This window comes from Brachycentrus maculatus, unplaced genomic scaffold, assembly GCF_059751285.1.
Source record: "Brachycentrus maculatus isolate JH-2025_06_01 unplaced genomic scaffold, ASM5975128v1 h1tg000152l, whole genome shotgun sequence".
Classification (NCBI taxonomy): domain Eukaryota; kingdom Metazoa; phylum Arthropoda; class Insecta; order Trichoptera; family Brachycentridae; genus Brachycentrus; species Brachycentrus maculatus.
The window spans coordinates 385457-410507 of record NW_028280905.1 but is presented as its reverse complement, the minus strand read 5'-3'; the positions used below and the strand labels follow the sequence as shown (position 1 = coordinate 410507).

The 25051-nt window shown below is 35.1% G+C and overlaps 1 protein-coding gene across 4 annotated transcripts in view; it reads left to right on the top strand.

Annotated features, from left to right (window-relative positions):
* Nucleotides 1-25051, top strand: part of Ppn (proteoglycan-like sulfated glycoprotein papilin) — a 129186-nt gene that overhangs the window by 84341 nt on the left and 19794 nt on the right. For all 4 annotated transcript variants that reach the window (XM_088261290.1, XM_088261289.1, XM_088261292.1 and 1 more), the window contains exons 2-33: nt 8165-8231; nt 10597-10778; nt 11294-11354; nt 11516-11598; nt 11713-11863; nt 11936-12059; nt 12347-12427; nt 12533-12705; nt 13578-13710; nt 14449-14671; nt 15139-15259; nt 15344-15523; nt 15970-16146; nt 16728-16913; nt 17006-17147; nt 17890-18002; nt 18844-18943; nt 19094-19198; nt 19642-20466; nt 20569-20661; nt 20781-21092; nt 21496-21654; nt 21741-21884; nt 22295-22493; nt 22581-22651; nt 22762-22911; nt 22998-23171; nt 23263-23380; nt 23566-23852; nt 24003-24179; nt 24553-24729; nt 24813-24992. In XM_088261290.1, the coding sequence (XP_088117416.1) occupies nt 8165-8231; nt 10597-10778; nt 11294-11354; nt 11516-11598; nt 11713-11863; nt 11936-12059; nt 12347-12427; nt 12533-12705; nt 13578-13710; nt 14449-14671; nt 15139-15259; nt 15344-15523; nt 15970-16146; nt 16728-16913; nt 17006-17147; nt 17890-18002; nt 18844-18943; nt 19094-19198; nt 19642-20466; nt 20569-20661; nt 20781-21092; nt 21496-21654; nt 21741-21884; nt 22295-22493; nt 22581-22651; nt 22762-22911; nt 22998-23171; nt 23263-23380; nt 23566-23852; nt 24003-24179; nt 24553-24729; nt 24813-24992 (5468 nt within the window). The remainder of the gene's footprint in view (nt 1-8164; nt 8232-10596; nt 10779-11293; nt 11355-11515; nt 11599-11712; nt 11864-11935; nt 12060-12346; nt 12428-12532; nt 12706-13577; nt 13711-14448; nt 14672-15138; nt 15260-15343; nt 15524-15969; nt 16147-16727; nt 16914-17005; nt 17148-17889; nt 18003-18843; nt 18944-19093; nt 19199-19641; nt 20467-20568; nt 20662-20780; nt 21093-21495; nt 21655-21740; nt 21885-22294; nt 22494-22580; nt 22652-22761; nt 22912-22997; nt 23172-23262; nt 23381-23565; nt 23853-24002; nt 24180-24552; nt 24730-24812; nt 24993-25051) is intronic.

Below are 25051 nucleotides of genomic sequence, written 5' to 3'. Positions count from 1 at the left end.
GTATTACCATACCACAAAGTTAATAATGCTTTTAATATATAAAAGCAATTGTTAATATAAAATAAACATTAAGCAATGTTAATATATTATATTTAACTACATATTTTTGTAACAATTTTTTTTGTGTAACTTGAATTTTTACTTGTAAAAGCCCTCTGGGCGTTTGTGTGAATAAATAATTAAATAAATAATGCCAGATAGTGAAACAAATAATCTACAATAACTTATAATTATAGTATATCGTAATATTTAGTATTCCTCCATTGGTCCATTCATAAAGTGTAACTAACCATAACGCGCACTGTACCCAATGTAGTAATTGGTTAGATCTGTAATCACATTAAGTTGTGCTAAATATACATCATGCTAAAATTACACACTTGATCTAGGCTGATGTGTCATCACATATTTTCTGCATAAACTGAACTCTCCGTTTATACGGTAGCCACGCTCCACGCGATACCGTGTAAAAATATACATACTTAAATAGTAATATAAATATGGTGGATAGGTTTCCCTATACAAAAATCAATTCAGGATATGTAACTAATTAACCATCACGCTGATTCCCCACAGGGATAGACAAAGAGAATAAAACGACACTCTTTCTTTGCAAACAATTTTATCCTCTTCCACATTCATGAATCTCCTCACATATACCCGCTGATTATTCCACTCCTGATCAGACCACTTTCGAGTATTTGAAATACTTGATTATGCCAAGTTTTCTTTGGTCCTTCCCTGCCTCTATTACCAACCATATTCGACTCGTTATTATTTTTTATTCAGGATATTAAAAACAATGAAACTCATTTAATTCGACATTTTAATTGAATAATCGTCCAATATATTTTGAATATTATAAGCTTTGTTAACTTCGTGGTAAGGTAATATAACATTATGAAGTACGAAGTCATGAAGTAGTATTTTTAAGTGGTATTACACAAATTGAACGATGAATCATAAGGCATAATATTCTGTAAATCTCAACTTAAATTTCTTCAAACCCAGATAACATTTAACATGATTAAATTTTTTGCTTAAAACACCGTTTAGGTGTTGAAAAAATAAGTTTTTCTTCGAAATAAATATATGGTTTTGAAAAGAAATGAGTTATTGAAAGGCAAGGAGTTAAAAAAATATATTTAAATATTTTTTCAATATATATTCCAATAAACGAAAAAATTCCAATCTACATTGTAAAAAAATGGGTGTGAAGAGACGTCCAGCCCTGAACGCGGACAAGCGCGTTGTGATTTGAACGCTTAAGATCTAGGGCTTAAGTGGTATAACACAAAGTAAACGATGAATCATAAGGAGAGTGTTATTGTTTAAAATCGCTAAAAAATGGGCTCATCGAAATATCCTTAGAGGAGCTAATTTTCTGTGGTTTTCTCTCGGGAACCTTCTCCTCGACTCGAGAGCTGGTGGCATTGACACGAAGTTCAGAGTTATTAGCATAATACAAATTAGTTCCTCCCATTCTCCACTCGGAATTTACTCGCAAGTACGAACATACACAAATGTTCACAGTTCATAAACAAACTGACCGGAAATATTTCAATCGTTAATGCTCTTTCCAGCAAACTGTTGGAGTTACTCGAGTTACTGTCGTTCAAAGGTTTGACCTTGTAAAAAAAGTCCTAAATATCCTAACCTCGTCCATTTAAAAATGATCATATCCGCTAGTAAATTTCCGGCGCCCGGGAGCCATGTGCTGAAAAAGTGGAAGTGAACGCGTCTTTTTAATATTCACGGAAATTTCAATTCTTTATAAGGCAATTAAAAATAATCGGAATTTATTGCAGTTCATTGGGTTGTTGATTTGGATATTGCTCAACTTATGTAAGTCTCATATTTTTAGAGAAAAAATATGGTTCGATCCATTTTTTCAATTTTACTTTCTATCAATATACAAGTGTACCTTTTGCAGCATTTTGCCTTGTGTTCAATATTTTCTGTTTTATACACTATGCCAATTTTATTTTATTATTTTTATATTTTTATATATTATCATGTTTTTTAAGTTCTTTTTTCTTTATTGTTTATTTATTTGCAAATTAAATCTCTAGATATAATAAGGATTAGTTATGGTGTATTTAAATAAATAAACATATTTATAAATATATAATATATATATATATATATATATATATATATATATATATATATATATATATATATATATATATATATATATATATATATATATATATATATAACGTGGTAATATTTTCCTTTTGAAAAGTGTAAATAATATGTAAAGTGGGTGTATAATAATAAAATAAACAATGTGTTGCTTTGTAATTAAAGAAACGACAATAAAAGTTTATTCTTAATTAATCTTTACAATAATTTTTATATCTATATGATTCTGACAGTTAATAATATTATCGGAAGTCTTTTGTTTTCTTCTGAGTGACGCATGCGACATCTGTTGGTAGAACTGTTTTATGTAGGTACTATTTGTAGGTACTTAATAAAATGTATAGGTAGGTACCTAGTTATTTTATTACATCTCCCCCCTTGGGGATGAAAATTCATAGTAAAATTTTCACTCGTCCTCCGGATCATCTTCTTGTAGTGAAGGGACTGGTATAAGTTTAGTGATATGATAAAGGTTTGATTTTATTTTTTTGTGACCTGTATCAATTCTGTATATTGAGTTAGAAATTTTTTCAATAATTTTATAAGGTCCAATTTTTAGTTCATCCAATTTTTTTCTGTTTAGCTTGTTTCCATTTTCCACATACACCATGTCTCCTACGTTGAATTCGCAGCCTATTCTATTTTTGTCAAATAATGTTTTTTTCCAATTCAAATATTTTTATTTTCAAAGTCGTCAAACCGTTTGTCTTTTTAACACCATTAATTGTTACTAAATCTGCTTCATTCATATTGTTTCCTTTTCCTTTTAGTTTTAATAACTTAGAATTTATTAGAGAAACATTTGAACCTGAATCGTAAATTCCAAATATTTCAATTTGATCATTTAGTAATAGTTTGACATTTATTAATGGTGTTACTATTCGTTTTTTTGATCGGTTTCGTTTAACTTAGCTTCTATAACTGAATTGTTTACATGTCTGATAGTATTTTTATTATTAAACTTATCATCCTCCTTTGTTCTAAACCAGCACGTTACTTCAGGGTGATATCGAGTTCCCTTATTTAATTTTTCACAAATCTTACATGGACTTTTATCTTTAATTTTACCACTAGTTCTTAGATTTCCATATCTTCTTTGATCCGAAAACCTTTTTTTATTTACAATGTTTTCGTGTTTTTTTACTTCATTGAATAAATCGACTGTATCTTCTAATTTTTCTCTATCAATCATATTAATTATAAATTCTGGTAAACCAGCCACGATAAGATCTACTAAGGTACCCATGTCGATCGTTCTTCTCATCTCCAACAAAAGTTTTTCCTTCCTTATGGCATAGTCTAACAAGGAACCGTCGTTATATTTAAAAGATAATGCAAACATTACATGGTTCCATCCCTTGTTTGTAAATGTTTTACAAAAGTTGTTTTTCCATACTATCCATTCTGAGTTCATGGAAAATTTTATCATCATCGAACTGTACCAATCTTCACAACTTTTATCCATAAACAATCTTAATATTTCAATTTTTTTCTCATCCGTTGTCACCTCAAAACGTATACATTCTTTTTCAAAAATATCCATCCACTGGTTTGCATTAGGATTTTTGCTTGTAAATTTTTCAATGATGAACTTCTCTGAAATATCTTTTAAATTTTGATGTTTGCTTACCTGAGCATTTTGTATTAATTTTTCTAGTAAGTTTTGTAATGTTTGAGGAGCAGTATCCATTTTTATTTTTATTTTGTTTCTTTATTTTTGATTAACAAAATTGTCGTTTTATAACGTGGTAATATTTTCCTTTTGAAAAGTGTAAATAATATGTAAAGTGGGTGTATAATAATAAAATAAACAATGTGTTGCTTTGTAATTAAAGAAACGACAATAAAAGTTTATTCTTAATTAATCTTTACAATAATTTTTATATCTATATGATTCTGACAGTTAATAATATTATCGGAAGTCTTTTGTTTTCTTCTGAGTGACGCATGCGACATCTGTTGGTAGAACTGTTTTATGTAGGTACTATTTGTAGGTACTTAATAAAATGTATAGGTAGGTACCTAGTTATTTTATTACATATATATATATATATATATATATATATATATATATATATATATATATATATATATATATATATATATATATATATTATATATATATATATATTTTTTTTTATTTTTTTCCAATTTTTTTCAAAATATATGCATAACAGTTATATTCCATTGCTCTAAATTTGCCTCGCATCTGGGTAAACATTACCCGGGAGCTTTCTAAATACCGAATACTGTCGATACATCAACACGGTTCCATTAATTAGTCCTTTATTAGGGCGCACGCGCATGTGCTACAACCTAATTATACATTTACATATGTGCATTCGTAAATAGGAAGCGAAATGTCATTTCAATTCTTGTATGAGTATATACCAAACACTGTCCGTCTCCGTAGTAATAGACAAAATTTTTGAGTTATTGTAATATATGATTACAATTAAAATTTCATATGATTATAATATGCTACTATTATCATGTCCGCCTCCGTAGTGTAATGGTCAGCACGCTCGGCTACTGTTCTGGAGGTTCCGGGTTCGATTCCCAGGGGGGGTCAAATAAATATAAGTGATTTTTTCACTGTAATATTTATTCAATATTACCCTGGACTGGTACCTGAAGCGGAGGGCTGATCATCTTCCTTCATGCGTTTACGATCAAGATGTGTCCTAGGCACCATTGGGGTGCGGATAACGGTTTAAAAGAAAAAAAATATATCCTACGCACGCGTTCCTAGCCTTGGCGGCTGTCAAATTCCTAATACAGCGATGTAAAAAAATTGAAACAGAAAACATTGTAAAAAATGTAGAATTATTGCTTGGCAAAAGAGGATTTTTTATAATCAATATAATATTTATTTTTTTTAAATATGTTTATTATCAAATTATAAGAAGCACAGTGACTATAAAATTCTATGCAGATACATACAAGTAAGTCTAGACTGAATAGTGTGAAGGAATAGGAACATTATCACACCCATCACTGTGGATGGAAACAGGACTATTAAATTATTATTAGGTTTGATATGATTCTCGTAACTTTAAGGAACGCTTTGAAACCAGTTACAGGACCCAGGATCGGAAGATAGCACATGACAATCCTAAACTCGTATTCTTTAGAATATGAAATAATAAGAATCTAACCCATTGAGTGTTGTCTATGTAGAGTAATTATATTAATTTTTTGACCGAAATAAATTTCTATTCTGTATAAATACAAACCAAATGGATCAAATTGGTTCTCTGGCATTAAGGCGGGATATTCTTATAGCCCACAACTGAATTTTCTTTAAACCCAGGTAACATTTAACGTAATTGAATTTTTTGTTTAAACGCCGTTTTTGTATTGAAATAATAAGTTTTTTTTCGAAATAAATACATAGTTTTTAAAAGAAAAGATTCATTGAAATGTGAATAGTTAAAACAGATTATAAAAATATAAAAATATATAAAAATTAAATATTTATTTAAAAAAAAAATAAATTCCAAAATTTATTCTCTAAAAAATGTTCTCGTAGAATTGTATGTTTGAGAGTATATACCCTTAAAGAGAAACAACTTAAAAAAGCCGTTTTTATTATAAAACTTTGCAAAAAACAGCAAATCACTTTCCTTGCACACATTATACACCTTTGTCACCAACGCCTGCAGATCTTTCCCACTATCGGGAAGAAAGCACAGCATCGTCAGCATACAAAAGGCAACAGACAGTAAAATTATTAAATTTATCTGTTAATATACTTATCTACATAAATTTTGAATCTGAATGATACCTGATGCATAACATTTAAATAGTACGTCTATGAATGGTGTCGTTTGCAAAGGGTTAATTTATTCTAAGGTAGGCACCTTAGAATAATTACAACTTTGAAAGTGTTGATATTAATGCTAGTTGTAATTCAAACGGACAGTATCTACTTTATGATCTTCATAATGGTTTATGTTAGTAACTTTTTTTATTTAAATATAATATATAAATTGTAATCATTATTTTTATATATTAAAATATTAACGCATTTTTATCAGCCTTTCTTAAATCAAAATTAAAATATTTGTCGGTATATTGACTACTTTCATCCTTCTTTTGCCAACTCCTTGCTTCACTTCTATACATTTAGGTAGGAACCAGGACTCCACTGGGCACTGCCAGTTTAGCTGAAAACAACTAAAAATATATAGTAATAAATTGTATATACGAGTATTCGTGTTAGTTTTAAAAATTAATCAAGCTCATTATTCGAGGTTCATTAAGTTGAGTAATGTATGAAATAATCCTTTACAAACGAAATAAAAATGTACTTATCAAATAATAGTAATTTGCTGCTATCGTAATAGCATAATATGACAGTAAGATTCCGTTTTTATCTGCTTAAATTTCAATAAACCTCCTCTTAGATATGAATATAACCTATTTCATTAACTAATTTGTATGCTTTAGTTAATAAGAACGAGTTTCTGTGTTTGGACTATCCCAATAAAAGAAGGAATCTGGTGTAAGTATGTAATTCGAATGGGAGCAAGTCCACCCACATGCTCGTACATACGTGCTACCTGCTTAAGATTTACAATATATCTCTCATCACCCACATATCCTTGGATTCTTTCAGTTTTCACCTCGCTAGTGTATCCATTAATACACACACATACTACATATACACCGTGGTAATGGTTCAAAACCGTTAGTCGGTTGTTTTTTGTTGTTGTTGATAATTCATCATTTTAATTAATCGGTTGTAGTACATAACTCTGTGGAATTGATAGAGTTGGGGTCTAACTGCGTGGCGTTATCTTGGCCTTCTGTTTTGAGGTTTTAGATTCGATTCCTTACTCTGTGAGTAAAATTAAAATAACTGAATTTTTAAACACATAATATGAACAACATTTCTAGAGTGTCCAAATACTTGTTCACAAAAACTCGATTGTCTCCAATTACAGGAGTTATTTTCATATCTGGTCAAATTATAAGCTTATATAATAAAAATCAAAATTATATATTCTGGCATTTCTCCTGTGTGTGATTATAACCTAGGATTCGGACCTCACATACTAATAAAAGAGTTTCTGATTAATAAAAAGCTTCTTTTCATCTCACCAATAGATGTCTCTAGTGAAGTTCTAGTTATTCAAGAATAATGTTTCAAAATTGGTTCATATATAAATTTAACTTCCAAGAATTTGAGTAGTGTGGTTGTCAAAAATGGGTAGAATTGGTGAATGTTACACGTGTGTAAAGTGATCACTTAAACCAGCCTATGACGGTCGTCGGCCCCGTAAATGCCCTGACCTCCATATTCTTCTTCATCTTTGATGAGATGTCAAAAAATAATATAAAATATGAAATTGATATGGTATTGTAATAAATATTAAAATTATATTTGAATATGTATATTTTTTCAATAAAAAGCTTGACATGAAGTGAGTTCCGGGAAGTGAACCCGGTTAACAATTAAAACTGTTCTGTTTTTGTTTTAAAAAAAAAACACTTTAATACAAAACAAAAAGATATTTTGTTTTGTATTAAAGTGACGTGTATTAGGTGTTTTTGCTTATAAAGTTGGTTTATTGTCACTTATTCGATGTAGACTTGGAAATAACGTGTCAATAACTTGACACACACTTCAAAATGGCATAATAAATTAATTTTAAATGTTTCGTAACCTCATTTCTACTGGCATTAACAAAACGATTATTTTATATGGACAGGATATATCTATAAACCTATTACGGGTAAAATATAGAAAAAAAGGAAAGAAAAATATAAAAGAGCGATATCAAATTCACCGCACATTTTTTTTCAATTTTTCTTCGTTCATTTAATTCACATACCCGTCTTTCTTAATTTTATAAGTACCTATATAAACACATCATTCTTATTTTTTTCTATTAGACTTATCTCAGCTTTGTATTCTTCCCTTATTTCACCATTTATCATGCATCGTTATAAATAATCGAACATTATTATTACTATTGATTAATAATACTACTTTTTTGTTTCTTTACAGTTATTTGGCGCTAATATCCTTTCTACTCACAATATACTTCAGTTATGCTACGGGAAGGAATTTAAATGTAAGTATTTTTTTAAGTATCTTTAATTCCAAAATCCACCTCCGTAGTGTAGTGGTCTGCGCTTTTGGTTACCCTGCTGGAATTCCCGGTCCCATTCCCAAGGCAGTTAAAATAAAAACGGGTGATTTTCATTCACATTTTTCTATTTTTTTTTTTACAGAAATGTTAGTATTATTAGTATGTAATTCTTAAATATTAACTATTTAATTAAAATCTTTACCATATACATTAAATGAGTGGTTATATACGAAAATTTCTAACATTTTTGTAAAGAAAACTATTTTTACTCGTCTATTTTTTTTATTAAGCCATTACTTTTATAAAGATACGATTTTATGTGATGTTTTGATTACACACTGGCATTTTATAAAAAAGAAAGATTAATTAAAGTAATTTTACATGTAACGTCTCATTTTATCCTACCTTTCTTTGTGATCAAATCGATAGAGATCCTTTGGATCTGGTTTTGTCATTAATATAATCCGAGGCGATAAATCAAAACCTACGCAAGTCTATTCATCCAAGAACAAGGTTTTTGTACATTAAGATTCAACTTTAAGGTTTAGTTTCTTTTCTGTTTTTATATCGTTACACATTTTTTAGATTATTATAATACGAATGTCAAATGATTTCGATAAATAAAAAAATAATATGACTAATCCAGTGATCAGCAAACTCATAGGCAAAGAGCCAAATATGCACATTAAAAAGATTAGTATTTTTCTTGAGAGCCAATTCTGTTTGCAATTCTAGTACACTAATCTACTTTGTCCGCCTCCGTAGTGTAATGGTCAGCACACTTGGCTACCGTTCTGGAGGTCCCGGGTTCGATTCCCAGGGGAGTCAAATAATTATAAGTGATTTTTTCACTCTAATATTTATTCTATATTACCCTGGACTGGTACCTGAAGCGGAGGGCTGATCACCTTTCCTTCATGTGTTAACGATCAAGATAACACTGCGTTTATATGATGCAGTGCCCTATGCATCATTCGGGTGCGGATAAGGGTTTGAAAAATCTATTTTAACACAATATACAAACAAAAAAGAAGGAAAAATAAAAAAATTCAACCAAACTATTTTTACAATTTTCAAGGTATTAACTCTTGATCATTTGCACATTCCTTTATTTTGCTTTTGTTTCGGCAGCGAGTTAAAAAAAACTCGGAATTGATCAAGTTAACACAATGTCACACAATTTCAGTGCGAATACACATTTTCGCAAAAAATAAGAATTTGTGGTTACACATTCCTTTTTTTAGGAGTAGATATATCTTAAAAGGATGTCGGTTTATTTCTGCAGAATAGAGGATCGACAGGATGATTACAGTCTCGGCCAATTACTCTTCACTGTTCACATAACACATTGCATTTTTCTTATTTTGTTTCACGGCGATTATCTTACCTATCCCGCGTTGGTTGCAATAATTACATCTTATATTCTCTACCAGACTCCTCTAAACCTTGATTTACCTCACCACTTATGGCATACCCGTTCTTTGTGCAGATAATATAAAACTTATAATTAATTTCTACCTTTCTTTCGTTACTTGGTTTGTTGAAATCAATTTAAAATAATTGAAATTTATCGTTGATAATTAGATGATTGTGATTATGATTAAAAAAGTGAAATAAAAACGTAGAAGGTATTATTTATTTGTACATGTATCTACATATATTTTATTTATTCAAAACATTTTGATACACGATTTAATTGTTAATTACATGAAGATAAGGTCAATTCAGTCCTGCGCTTCAGGTACCCGAAAAGTGGAAGTTATTCCTGTTTTAATTTCAAAATATTTTATTTGTGAATCTATTGTGGTAATTAGTTTTCAATTATCTAATCTAAAAACCAAACTAAGTGGCCTCTTCTATTAAAGAAGTCGTTATTTATGTGTCGATCGTTTTTGTCTTCATACGATTTTTGAGTATACGCCTGAACAGTGGCAATTTGATTAACTTTTGCAAACACTGATGCAAACGGTAATTCCCGTCCACATACGATTTCTGAGAGTACGCCTGGATAGCGGCAATTTGATTAACTTTTGTGAAAACCATGCAAACGGTAATTCTTATAAACTTTATAGTTACATATTTAAACTACACATTGTATATTATTTAAAACGACGTATTATTTGAAGACTCAAATTTTTTTGTCAGCATAAAAATGTACAAAATTAGACCATTAGAGGTAAAATACATCAATTTAGAATGAGAAAAAAGTTAATTCTTTCGGATATGTCCAGTTTATTCGAAATTTCGTATGAGTGAAGTGAGTTAGGTCAGGTTTGGCCTTTTATTGTCAGCCACTGTGTCGCATCGGCTATGAAATATGTATATTAAGTTTTTTTAAATTTTGTAGGGAACAACCGTCCGAATCCGCCAGAAGCGGCAACAAGGCGCCGAACTGTATCTCCCCGGAGCTTACGTGATCCCGGGGGGCGAGGGGGGCCCCGGCTGGGGGGAGTGGGGCGCCCCCTTTCCCTGCTCCCGCTCTTGCGGGGGCGGAGTCACGTACCAGGCGAGGAGATGCGAGGAAATAGAGTAAGTCATACAAAATATGAAATCAAAACAGATTACAGTGGAACCTTTCATAACGAGCATAATTCGTTCCAGAATCTTACTCGTTAAGCGAAGCATTTTTTGTTTTAACTGGCTCAGAAGTCCCTGCTTATATGTTAATGTCATGAAAAAGGGACTTGACCTTTCTCTGTAACTCGTTATGCGAAATAGTAAAGTGAGCATTTTTTTCACTTTTTTTTGCTCGCTATGCGAATTACTCGTTATGAGAGGTTCCATTGTATTATATTTAATACAAACGAACCTGGATATAAGAGACCTGGACACAAGAGAAACCCCTATAAAAGAGAGCTGGCTAAATGTCCCGTCATTTACCCATCTGTAAAGCAAAGTTATTAATGGATATAAAAGAGACTCTCTCATATCCAGGTTCAGCTATAGTATGAGACACACTGAATGAGTCATTAAAGTACAATAATTTATTATGACAAGTTATAGTAGTATAAATATAAACATTGTTTTGTTATTTATTTTTCCAGTAATAATGGCACCCCCCGATGCCAGGGAGGTGATAAAAAATATTATTCCTGTAATACTCAGGTAAGGAATTGATAATAGAACACATTAATTATTTTCTTTTAGTTTATAAACTTATCTCTCAGCAAAATAAGTTGATGATTTAATTATTGTATTCCTTCCAATAAATAACTACCTAGTAATTAATGTGTATGCACAATAGATACCGATTTCTCCCTTTCCAGGATTGTCCTGAAGATAGTACAGACTTTCGAGCACAACAATGCACAGACTACGATTCAACTCCCTTTGAAGGCGTTACTTATCAGTAAGTATTATACGTGTATGATACGAATTCGTTTTGAAAAGTGTAATTTGTTCTTCGTGAGCAATAATGAACGACGCTATTTGAACAAATTTATTATGTATTTACCGTTTTAAGGTGGGTCCCATATACAAAAGCACCAAATCCTTGTGAGTTGAACTGCATGCCACGAGGAGAAAGATTTTACTATAGGCATAGCAATAAAGTTGCAGATGGAACTCTCTGCAATGAAGAATCATTAGATGTTTGCGTCAATGGTGAATGCATGGTGAGCAAAATAAATTTCCTGTCAAATATTTATTTAAATATGCATTTACGATAACTAAGTTTGTTGTTTTAGCCTGTTGGCTGTGATATGATGTTGGGTTCGGGCGCACGAGAAGACAATTGTAGACAATGTGGAGGAGATGGCTCTTCATGTAAAACAACCGAAGGGGTATATGATAAGGATGATTTAACAGTTGGTGAGTTTTATCCACGATTGTAACTAAAATAATCAAAAATCATAAAATAAATTAACTTAGTATGTACATTTATAGACGTGGTCTAAATTTTTTAAAAACTTTATTACAACACACCCCAGTTTAAAAAAATGGGTTAGAATTATTAAAAATATTTCTAAATAAGTACCATAGAAAAAGAATATCTCTTCAAAAATGTTTAAAATTTGGCGCCGTCCGATTTTGAGGTTGACATTTTGACGTTTGTTTTGTGTTTTACGGTACTTGTAAAAAACTGTTCATATTTTCAGGATATAATGACATATTATTGATTCCGCAAGGAGCGACAAACATCGTTATACAAGAAAGAAGTCCATCGAATAATTATTTAGGTGGGTAATCGTTTTATTTTAATTTTAAACGAAATGATAAATATTTTTTTTTACTCTCATTTTTTTTTAAATCTTAAAAACCTTTTTATATCGTTTTCCTCACAGCTATTAGAAATAAAGTTGGAGAATTCTATTTAAATGGAAACTGGAGAATCGACTTTCCGAGATCTTTTACCTTTGCTGGCGCAATTTGGCATTATGAACGCAAACCTCAAGGTTTTGCTGCTCCCGACAGCATCAAGGCGCTGGGGCCAACATCCGAACCCGTCTATCTTGTTGTAAGTCATAATTACATTTAAAAATTATATTAAACTTTAAATTCAAGTCATTTTTCATATTTTTGTTTATACTGGATATATTTTTTTGCGTGCAGGTTATATTGACGTTATCGCAATATTGATCATTGAAATCAAAATGGCAAATCTCGGCAAACTGTAGATTTTTTATAAGTGGTAAAAATGTACAAAATTCAGGTTTAAAATTGTATACGTTTTACATTAAAACATTAAATCTAGAATAAACAAGATTCTCTTCTGTTAATTTTCATTTTGCTTTCATCGAAAGGTATCTTTCATGATTCATACAATTTGACAATATTCTCATTATATGTTGCCATAACATTTTTTCTTTTGAAAATATGAGAATAGGTATAATAACAAGTTAAGTAGGGTAGGTACTTGCTAAGAATTTATTATTAAGTTCTAGTACCTATCTAGATAACACACTTTATAACAGGTGAATTTTATGTCTTTTATATGGTAACATCACATTTTCTATTTTACTCCAAATTTAAATTTTTATGTATATAGCTTTGTTTTTTCCTAGACTTCATTTGTTTTTCATTCCCAGAATATAAAAATATTATTTTTTCAAATATGCAACAAAAGTTATTTATTATTTAAGTTTTACTTATATTTGAAAGTGTTGCGGAATGCATCGAAACACGAGTAACAATAGATATTAAAAAATAGTGAATTTACTAAGTAAAACTTAAATTAAAAATGGATAGATTTTACCACAAAGTGACTGCCGAATCAATTAATGAAAGTGATTTAAATAAACCGGAATAAGTTTTCTTCTAAAGGGCGAACTGGTTCTTGAAAATTTTGAATCCCATCACTGGTATCATGTGTAATTGTGTGTGTTTTAGATGCTGTATCAAGGCACCAATGTGGGAATCAAGTACGAGTATAGCATTCCTCAGGGTATTTCTCAAAGCACCGATGATGAGTACGCTTGGGTCCATGATGCCTTCACTCACTGTTCGGCATCGTGCGGTGGAGGTGAGGATTACTAAATATCAATTTTATTATTATTATTCTGCATTTGCAAGATGAATGCCTGGAGAAGTGCAAGAATTTTGTACATTTAGAAAGGATGTTTTCAAGGGACAGAAAAGTGGATAAAGATATTGAGAGAAGGGTTAATGCAGGGAATAGAATAAATGGTGCTTGCAATAGAGTGATTGCAAATAAAAAAATGTCCATGATAGTTTAACACAAAGGAATGCTGGTACCGGCACTGATGTATGGAAGCGAAACATGGAAATGGCATAGAAAAGATAAAGGCAGAGTGAATGCTCTTGAAATGCGTTTCCTCAGATGAATATGTGGAAAATTGTTGTATGATAGAACTGAAAATTAACATATTAGAAAGGAATGTACGGCTCAATCTAGAGATAATTAAAAAGATTAAAAAAAGTTCTTGGAGGTGCTATGGACATGTGGAGCGAATGGATAATGAGAGAATGACTAAAAAAGTACAGAATGAGGACAGTTAAAACCGACTTGGCACGACCAGATCAATCAGAACCTAAAATCTGGTGATGTTAACAGTCTATGTAATTGAAGGGCAAGTGTGACTAGATATATGTATGTGAAGGAAGCTAGGAGTGTATGTCAGAACAGAAGAATATGACATTCTGCCTAACCCTGCACGGAAACGGCGTGATGGTAGTAGTAGAAGTTCAACGTTTCACTGATAGTTAATTTATTTGATTATTAAATTTTTGTTGTCTTTAGGCTATCAAGTGCGTAACGTGACGTGCGCCTCCCAGCAAGAGCTTACTCCCGTTGACGACAGCCTGTGTGACGCGGCCCTGCGCCCGGCCAGCAACCAGACCTGCTCCAACGTGCCCTGCGCAGCCAAGTGGGTGGAGGGCGAGTGGGAGGACTGCAGCGAGCCCTGCGGGGACTCCGGCGTGCAGTCCCGACAGATCTACTGCCAGAAGATCGTCACACAGGGGTGAGGGTCCCACCACTTGTAATTATAACAAGCTCCGCGTATCCAAGAAATCTTTCGAAATACTTCGCGTGAATTAACCAGTTCCCAGTTTAGCCCGAGTGTGACTCGGTTAAGGAGTTTGTATTGCATCGACGAGTCACAATGTGCTATTCGGGCAAATTGTATTCCAACTCAGCAGTATTGATTTGCCCGAGTCGAATTCCGAATAACTCATAATTGAAGAAAATCCAGATTTGCGAACAAGTATTTGGACACACTCAAAATGTTGTTAAATGTCTAATCAATTAAGATCACTATGAACTTGATAATGAATAATTTTTGTAAACATGATTGAGTAGAAGATTTTTATGACTCATCGGATACTGAGTTTTTTATGTTGTGTATCATTTGGACTTACAATAATTTCAGAATGGAATGCAGCATCTCAGTAGGGGGCAATTTTCACAATGTTTATTTTTTACTTTTAGATTGGCATCAGTGGTGGATGACGAAGAATGCTTCCAAATTCTTGGACCCAAACCGCCCCAGCACCAGAAATGCAATGTTGGACTGCCGTGTCCCGACTGGCATGTGGGGCCGTGGTATCCCGTAAGTTCATATTTCCATCTCTCTTTCAACTGTTGTTAACTAACACAATTTTTATAACATTATATATTTTTTATTTGGATTTAGTGTGATAAACTCTGCGGTGAAGGCAAGCAGCGTCGTAATGTACGCTGTTTCCGGAAAGTGGACGGAGAAATCGAGGTGCTGGATGAAGATCAGTGTTCGACGGAGAAACCTGAAAAGGAAAAGGCATGCTTTATACATCCTTGTGACGGAGTCGATTGGGTTCTATCAGATTGGAGCGGGGTATGTACGAAAGAAACTCAAATAAAATGTGATAAAAAACATAAACTATAACACGTTGACTGCCATGGCAATTTTCAGAATTACGGTCTTAAAAGCCAATTTTTTAAAATTATTTCATTTAATCATATAATGTTATTAAAAACTTTAATTATAGATTATCTAATTTATTAATAAATCTTCTGTTCATGTAAGCCAGCATTGATTTTTTGTTCTCATTGATATACTAGGAATTTTATCATAGCTGCACGAATATGGCGAGTAAGAACAGTATGAGATATCTCATAGTTGGCGTCCAAGCAAAGAACGCAATATATGAGTTCTCTCGTAGTTGGCAGTCAACGTGTTAAGAAAATGAATTACATCTGAAATGTTTAGTGTCATTTACAGTGTGACTTAATAAGCTTTTGTACTGATATTTCTCATATAAGATCATGTCGTGTTTTTAGTGTGACTCGTGTCTATCTAAAGTGAAAACCAGAAGCGCCCATTGTGCCACGCAGAAGGGAGAGGTGTTCCCGTCCTCCTTCTGCGCCAACCACCCCGAGCCGGAGCTGCAGGCCGACTGCGATCCCGCCCTTCTGCCCGCCTGCGATGTGCAGTGGTACTCTAGCCAATGGAGCAAGGTAGTTACTCCAACCTAACCCTACCTGATCTCTAGAATGATAGCAAAAACTCTTTCTACTACACCAGACGGAAGCAGACATTAACCAACTAACCATTACGCTATTTCCTTGCAGGAAAAGGTATACGCGAATAGAACACCATACTACTCTGTCTGCACACATTCTTCGCCACATTCATGTATCTCCTTTTACATACCAACTGATTATTTCCACTTCTGACCTGGCTCTTGATCGCTTTCAAGTGTGTGTCGTCTGATCTTTGTTCCAACTACATTCGCCTATCTCGAATTTGTTCTGCCATTCTTTCCTAACTCATTCGCTCCACATATCTAAACCATCTCAATTATATAATTTACCTTTCTTAATTTTATCAATAATGCTTATTTCATATTTGCCTTCTATCCTTATTTCACCATTCGAATATCTATCATACATCGTTTTGCTTGACACTCGTCTAAGATAACGCATTTAAACATAAGCGGGCATTATTATTAAAAGTATTGAATTCATACTTTTGTAAATCGAATATGGCTTGGTTGCTAAAATTTGTTTAAGAAAATCAAGATTTTATGACCTTTCAGTGTTCGGGCAAATGTGACGATGGCGTACAATCCCGCCGGGTGTTCTGCGGCCTGTTCAACGGGGAGGGATTACAGAAAGTGGCTGACGATCGCTGCGAAGCCGCAGAGAAACCGGAGGACACGCAGCCGTGCGAGGTCCAGAAGAAGGAGTGTCCCGCAGAGTGGCACGCCGGACCATTTAGCGAGGTGAGTTCATCATTCCTCAACAACTCACCTGCGGTTAGTCTACTCCATCCGTTATGTAAATAAATGAAATTGTAACTTGTGTTTGTTTCTAGTGCTCCGAATCCTGCGGAGGCGGGGAGCAGTCCCGTAAAGTGTTGTGCCTGCGGGAGAACAAGACCGTTCCTATCACCGAGTGTGGCGCTGACAGTATCTTGGAGGCTACGCAGCAGTGTAACCAGCAAGCTTGCACCGAGGGTAAGTGTTCAGCTATACCACAGCGGACTATATAATACTGTGCAGTTACCAAAGCGCAGGAATAGTGTGTAACATGTATTTAGGAAAGGCAAGCAAAAATCTCTACATACAAGGATGGTCGATGCAATTATAAAAATGAATTGAATAATGACATTTTTAAAAGAATTTCGCATAAATTTAAGCTAGAAAAAAGTGTAAACCAATAAAAATTAACGAAGACAAACCAAAAACACTGGGCAACCAAAAAATAATAGTTACATATTAGGCATATCTTCGGTATGTATATAATAACCCTTTGGCTGATGAGTGTTTATAGAGTGAAGATTTTATTTTGAAAAAGGTTTTTTATTTCAAATATATGATAATAAGACACAGTCCAAACATACTAAATGATACTGATATTGGGTAGCAGAGTCCAGTACACTCCATACACATAGGGCCACCCTGCAAGAATACATTCAACTACCTTATAAAACAATATGGTAAAATCAGTTTTTTTTTCGCCCAGGTACCTGTACCAGGGGGCAAATCTGCAAAAGCCCATTGTTTTGCCTATACATATTTGGTACAGATAAAGGGTTAAAAATCAAGTATTTTTGCGTATGTTAATTTACATAAGAATATTTTTTTAGTTTGTACTTGCCTGCAGAGCTCTTTGACTGCTTTTACATGCTATTACTGTGCTCTAGTGGGTGCAGGGCAGTGTAGCACTATAGCCACTCACTCGACCATGTCATTACAGATGAGGTGTTGCCGGTGGATGCCAGTTCCACGCAGCCTGTCACAGACTACGAAGACGAAGAGTGGTGTGAAGATGATGAGTATGATGATCTGGATGGTGTTACTTCTGCTATGGTAAGCATTCTGCATATTTGCATAATACTTATTTCCTAATTATAATGATTTATTATTATTTTTTATTAACTTGTTGACTGCCAACTACGAGTTATCTCGGAGGTTGTTTATTTACTTAGGACGCCTTTTACGAGTTATCTTGTAGCATAATAGTGTAAATATGAATAGATGGCCCTAGGAAAGGGAATAAAAAATCAGATTTGACTTAAATGATCACAAAATACAATATTACAAAGTTTTATAATTAAATTATTACTATGTAATATGTATTATTACTATGTTTTCATAATGTAATATGATTAAATTGAATTGGCTCTTTAGGCCAAAATCGTAAAAAAATCCCTGTTAATCTTAAAACTGCACATATTGCTCACTCCTTTCAACTACGTCATATATAAAAAAACAAGATTTTTCAGGATATCGTATTTAAAGTTTAAAGATATAATCAAATGTATTAAAAATAAATATCAAGCCATTTATTGAACTTTTTACTGTGCAACCAATCTTTTTAGGTAAAACCTGAATCTTTTTTCTCCATTTGTAAAATATTTAGTATATTTAAAAAAAAAATAAGCCATACCTTTTCTTAAAAATGCAAAAACAACACTTTCTGCCCTGTAGCAGGTAAATATTAAGTTAAAAATATGCCGCTTTTACTGGGATATAGTACATTTTCTGGGCATTCCGAAAACATGCACAACTGAAAATTTACGATTTTCAATATGTGACGTTGTTGAAAGAAGCGAGCGATATCTTTTCGTATTTATTTTTTGTTTTTTTAAAAAAAAAAATAGTATCTTAATCATCATCTTATTAATATTTTAAATAAAATTTTGTCTAGGATGAATCGGCAACTGAGACTAGTTTGGATGACCTGATGATGAGTGATGGACCGAGCTATGGGTCTTCTGCCTCTGGAGATGGAGAAACTGATATTACAGGTACTCAAACTTCACCAATCATCTTGCCTCATAGTTTGACTGCTTCATAGTTATTTCCAATTGTATATAATATAAACAGAAAAGGTTCTTAATTACTAAACTAGTTGTCTATATTACTAAAATATCATTTATTTTGAATTTTTTATTTAGATGATGATTTCATCTCTACTCCTCCTGAGATGGATGTATCTATGACAAGCACTTTTGAAACTGGCTCTGGAGATCAAACAGACTCTACAGATGACTACTCCGGTGGTAATACCTATTTTTTCTAATTTCTGGAATCAATGTTTATTATTATTTATTTTGCCCACCTCCGTAGTGAAGTACCAAAGATGAGATTGAGAAAAGTCCCAAAAATGGTTAAAAACAATGTTTTACTTTTATTTTATAAAGTTTTATAAAATGTGCCACAAAGTATGTGCTATGTGCTAAAAATATTCAAGGAGTTATTTATTTATTTGATGCCAAACCTTGAGGTGAAGGGTGTAGGCCTCTAAGGTTCTTATGACATATGTAAATTTTATAATTTTTATTTTTAAAACTAAAATGAATAAAAGAAGTAACAATAAATTGAAAATAAAATAAAATAATATTTTATTTCTCGAAACAAAATAATATTTTATTTCTCGAAACAAAATAATATTAACTTATTTGGTTTTTTTTCTTCATATTTTTTGTTTGTTTCTTCTTTCTAGTTTCTGTGTCTGAATCTAGTGAAGGATCTGGGGACACTACAATTACTGAAGCTTTCTCCAGTACTGATTCCTCAGCATCATCAGAGAGTTCAAGTGAGAGCTCCACAGATTCATCATCCAAGGATGATTCTACTACTGATTCTTCCAGCACGGACAGCTCACAGAGCACAGACACTTCCGCCACAGATTCAAGTACGGATGGTTCTAGCACAGATGCTTCCTCCACGGATGTCAGTACCGAATCTTCCAGCGATAGTTCATCTTCTAGTACAGATGGTTCAAGCACGGATGTTTCTTCTACCGAATCGAGTACAGATGTTTCGGCAACAGATTCAAGTACAGACAGTTCCAGCACAGATATGTCTAGTTCCGAGTTGAGCACAGATGTTTCTAGTACAGATGCTTCAAGCACTGATGGTTCGAGCACCGATGCTTCAAGCACTGACTCTTCAAGTACGGATGCTTCTAGTACGGATAGCTCCAGCACAGACGCTTCAAGCACAGATGTCTCGAGTACAGATTCTTCCAGTACGGATGCTTCAAGTACAGATGCTTCAAGTACAGACAGCTCGAGCACAGATATCTCGAGCACTGACAGCTCAAGTACGGATAGCTCAAGTACAGACGCTTCAAGCACGGATGCTTCGAGTACAGATAGCTCGAGCACAGATAGCTCCAGCACAGATGCTTCAAGTACAGATAGCTCGAGTACAGATGTTTCAAGTACGGATGCTTCGAGTACAGATGGCTCAAGCACAGACGCTTCCAGTACTGATACTTCAAGTGACGCTACTACAGATCTCAGTTCTACTGACTCGACAACAGGTAAAATAATTTACTAACTTTGTGTTATTGTTTTTGTGTTGTGTCGTGAATTTTAAGCAATAACCTAAATGTTTTCTTTTGTATGTACTAATATCAATACAGATTTGGCAGACAATGCTCTTGTGATGGGTGAATTTGATCCTAGCAGTGAATTTACAGAGGAGAGTAATAAGGATTCATCAGATAGCTCTACAGGTAATTGAAAAGTACATTTTGATTGTCTAAATATTTGCGTAAAGAAGAAATATGAAACGTGTGGCCAAATTGATTTATTTTAAATCAACTTTTAGACTAAAATTATGCTCTGTTTTCAGAATCATCTACGGATGTCAGCTCACTCTCAACTGACGGTTCAACTGATGGCTCAACTGATAGTTCAACCGATGGCTCGACTGATAGTTCGAGCGATGCGTCCACCGACAGCTCGAGCGATGCGTCCACCGACAGCTCCACTGATATGTCCACCGATAGTTCCACCGACGGCTCCACTGATAGTTCAAGCGAGGGCTCGACCGACAGTTCAAGCGAGTCCACTGGATCTACGGAAGTGGATAGCAGTACTATGGACTCATCAACAGAATCTGGAATGACCACAGATACAACCGACTTGTCATCTACTGATGAATGTAAGATTCTTTCAAAATTATCCTTTAATATATTAATTAATTTTTCCTTCAATTGGTATTTGTTTTTGTAAATTTTGTTGATGTCAATATTTGGTTACAGGATATTTACTATACTTCGGAATAAAGTGACGTTTGTTTGTAAAAAAAGTAGAATTTATTATAAATATAATGTCTTAATATCGTCTAAATACGTCTAATAAATAATGAAAACATTTCTATGATTACTATTTCATTCTTGTTTATTATTTGTACCGCATCAGCTGTGAGAGAGACAGGTTGAGATCGTTTTTATTTAAGTGCGTAGGTATTGGCACTCGAGACTGTATCCACCCTGCTGTGGCTCTAGTGGATTAATTTATTTAGTTTTGGATGCGGTGGGGTTAACGAGTTTTTACATTTTCAGCTTCTACCGACACTACTGGCGATACGTCATCTACTGACGGATCGTCAACAGAAGAATCTTCTTCCGAAATGTCCACACTAGAATCTTCCACAGATTACACGGACATGTCTTCCACTGACAGCGGTTACTCCACGACCGAAGAGTCGGATTCCAGTACGAGTAAGCCCAGTTTTTTTTCTATTACGGAGACCATTATACGGATTACGATGTGGATGGATATACTTATATCTCGGATTTAATTATAGGCTCGTGGGGTTGGGGTCTCAGTACCTTGGGACAGACTCCCGACAAGAAGAAATGTAAGAAAAGACCGAAGAAATCTTGCCTTAAATCGCAGTTTGGATGTTGCTTCGACAATAAGACGGCTGCTACCGGTCCATTCGAGAAAGGTAATTATGCGCTATCTATACACATTACATACATGATTGACTAACTAAATTACTCCATTATAATTTATGGATGCACAAATGAGTAAGTATTATTAACTTATGTATTAAATTTTAAATCAAACACTGATTTTTTAAACGAATGTTAGAAAATGCCATAACTAGGCGAAACAATTATCACAAAAATTATTTTTATGTGTGTTTTTAACAATTAAATATAACTTAGTAGACTCAAGAAATCAGTGTTTGATTTAAAATTTAATGCATAAATTAAAATGGAGTTTTACAAATTAAATGCCAAATCTATAAATATATTCCGTTATACCTATATTGCCACCAATTTCTGAATGATGACTATATGATTTGTAAAACAATGCCGATTTGCTGTGGTCTCACCATTGTTTGTGGTCCAGGTTGCCCTCACCCGCAGACCTGCAAGGAGACCAAGCACGGTTGCTGTCCCGACGGAGTGTCTCCGGCTGCCGGGCCGGATGGCAAGGGTTGCCCCATGGTGCCGTGTAACGAGACTCTGTTCGGCTGCTGTCCTGACAAAAAGACCGCCTCGGAAGGAAATGACAACCAAGGATGTCCGCCTCCCTGCAAGTCTTCCAAGTATGACTGTGTTTTGTTATTTTCCAGCCTCCGACTACATTCATTCTACCGTTACGAATAACTGGCTTTTGTAAAATCCTTTTTCAGGTATGGCTGCTGCGCTGATGAAAAACAGGAAGCGACCGGTCCCAAGAAGAAGGGATGTCCAGAATCAATCGGTTTGTGCTTGATTGTTCTTTATTTATATATTTTTTTGCTGTCGCTCTTTCTATAATAGTTTTAAGTTTGGATTGTATCGAACTATTAATTCCACCTTTGGCATTTGTAGTTGCCACAACCGAAGCTGCCCCGACCGACTGCTCCACCAGCAAGCATGGATGTTGCCACGATAACACTACAGCGGCCGGCGGACCAGACAAGCAAGGCTGCCCGTGCTCCGCAACTGAGTTTGGCTGCTGCCCTGACCAACAAACTGCTGGTAAATGCCATTTTAAATAGATATTCTTAAACAGATATTATAAATATATCCTGAGCGCATATTACATTTAGCTTTTTGTTTCTTAGCATCCGGTCCCGGATACGAGGGATGCATCTTTGCGTGCTCCTCCGCCACCTTCGGGTGCTGTCCCGACCGCGAGACCGCCGCTCACGGGCCCAACGGGGAGGGCTGCTGCATCACGCAACCCTTCGGCTGCTGTCCTGACAACATCGTGCCGGCCCGAGGACCCAACTTGGATGGTATGTCAACTTGACAGATATGTACTTCTCTACACAAATGTTGCCTGGTGAAATTGAAGCATTAACATATATGATAATTATCTGTTCCCAGGCTGCGGATGCCAGTGGTCTCCTTACGGGTGTTGCCCCGACAACACGACGGCTGCTAGAGGATACAATAACGAAGGCTGTGGCTGTCAGCATACTCCTCATGGCTGCTGTCCTAACAGGTCATACTTTACCCTTTTAAAAGTATGGATAAGATTTAAATTAACACAAATTCACGTTCAAATATTCTTCTCATTTCTATCTATAATTATTTTTTTTTTGCTTGGATCTTACTCTGCTTTTTGGAACAATAAAGTAACTTTACAATTGTGTTAATGGCGATGGTAACCTCTTAATATGTACACAGATACACCCCGGCTCTGGGTCCCAAGTTTGAGGGCTGCTCGTGCCACACGTTCCAGTTTGGGTGCTGTCCGGACGGAGTGCGCGTGGCTCGCGGGCCCCGCGCGCAGGGCTGCGGCTGCCAGGACTCGGAACACGGGTGCTGCTCCGACGGCCAGACCCCCGCGCCCGGCCCCCAGCAGCAGGGCTGCGACTGCGCCGCCACCAAGTTTGGCTGCTGTCCCGACGGACAAACGGAGGCCAAAGGACCCGAGTTTGATGGCTGCGAGGATAAACCGGTGGATATGCAAGGTCAGAATATCATTATGTATATTATTTCAAGAATAATACGAGAATGATGAATGGATATTTAAACCATTTTAGAGAAATAGTATTTTTATCTTACATCCTAAAACATTAGTTGTGGTTACTGTTAGTAAAAACTTTGAAATTATATTTCAGCTTCCTGCGAATTGGAGAAGGAGCGAGGCTCGTGTAGGAACTACACAGTGAAGTGGTACTACGACCTCGTGTACGGAGGGTGCTCCCGCTTCTGGTACGGGGGCTGCGACGGGAACAACAACAGGTTCCGGTCCCAGGAGGAGTGCAAGGATGTGTGCGTACAGCCACTAGGAAGAGGTATATAATGGTTGGGACTGACGAAATGGTTCCACATTTGGTTGTAGCGTAATACGTAAAGATGTGAGCATTTGTATGCTTAGTACAGCGAGCCGAGCGCTCCATCCATAGTTGGAGCGCTCGCTGTGAGCGACGTTAGGACGAAATGCTCCGGCCAATCCCCACCTTAAGTTTGTGACCTAACGTAGGCTGACTTCTGTAATCACTTAATACACATGTAATGCTCACCATTCTGCCCATTATCAAACATCCATTTTGCCTTAATTCTTGGATGTCGTGTATATAGAATATATTGATAACCGCTTCCGTTCTTCAGTTTGAGCTGAAATCAAATAAAAATGTGTATCGCTAATTAAATAACATTTACTCCTAGACATCTGCAAGCTACCGAAAATGAAGGGCCCGTGCGAAGGGTACTACCCGACCTGGTACTACGACAAGGATAGGAAGCAGTGCGGGCAGTTCATATACGGGGGCTGTCTGGGGAACAACAACCGCTTCCAGAGCCGGGAAGAGTGCCAGAAGCAATGCGAGGATGTGCCGGCAGAAGGTGAGTGGGGGAGCCGAGTGGCGAGGGCGGGTGGGAGGTGTGGTAAGGGAAGTGACTGCACTGACAGTGACGCCTGTCCGCAGATGTGTGCGAGCTGGACACCGACCCCGGCCAGTGTGCCGGGAACTTCACCCGATGGGCGTTCAGCTCCCAGAGCAGGAGCTGCCGCCCCTTCACCTGGGGAGGCTGTCAGGGCAACGCCAACCGCTTCGTCTCCGAGTCTGCCTGCATCCTGCAGTGCGACACTCCCGGCAAGATGAAAGGTTTGCTAGCTAACAATCCAACCCATATCTACTGCGCAACACGCATACGGTTTCATTTA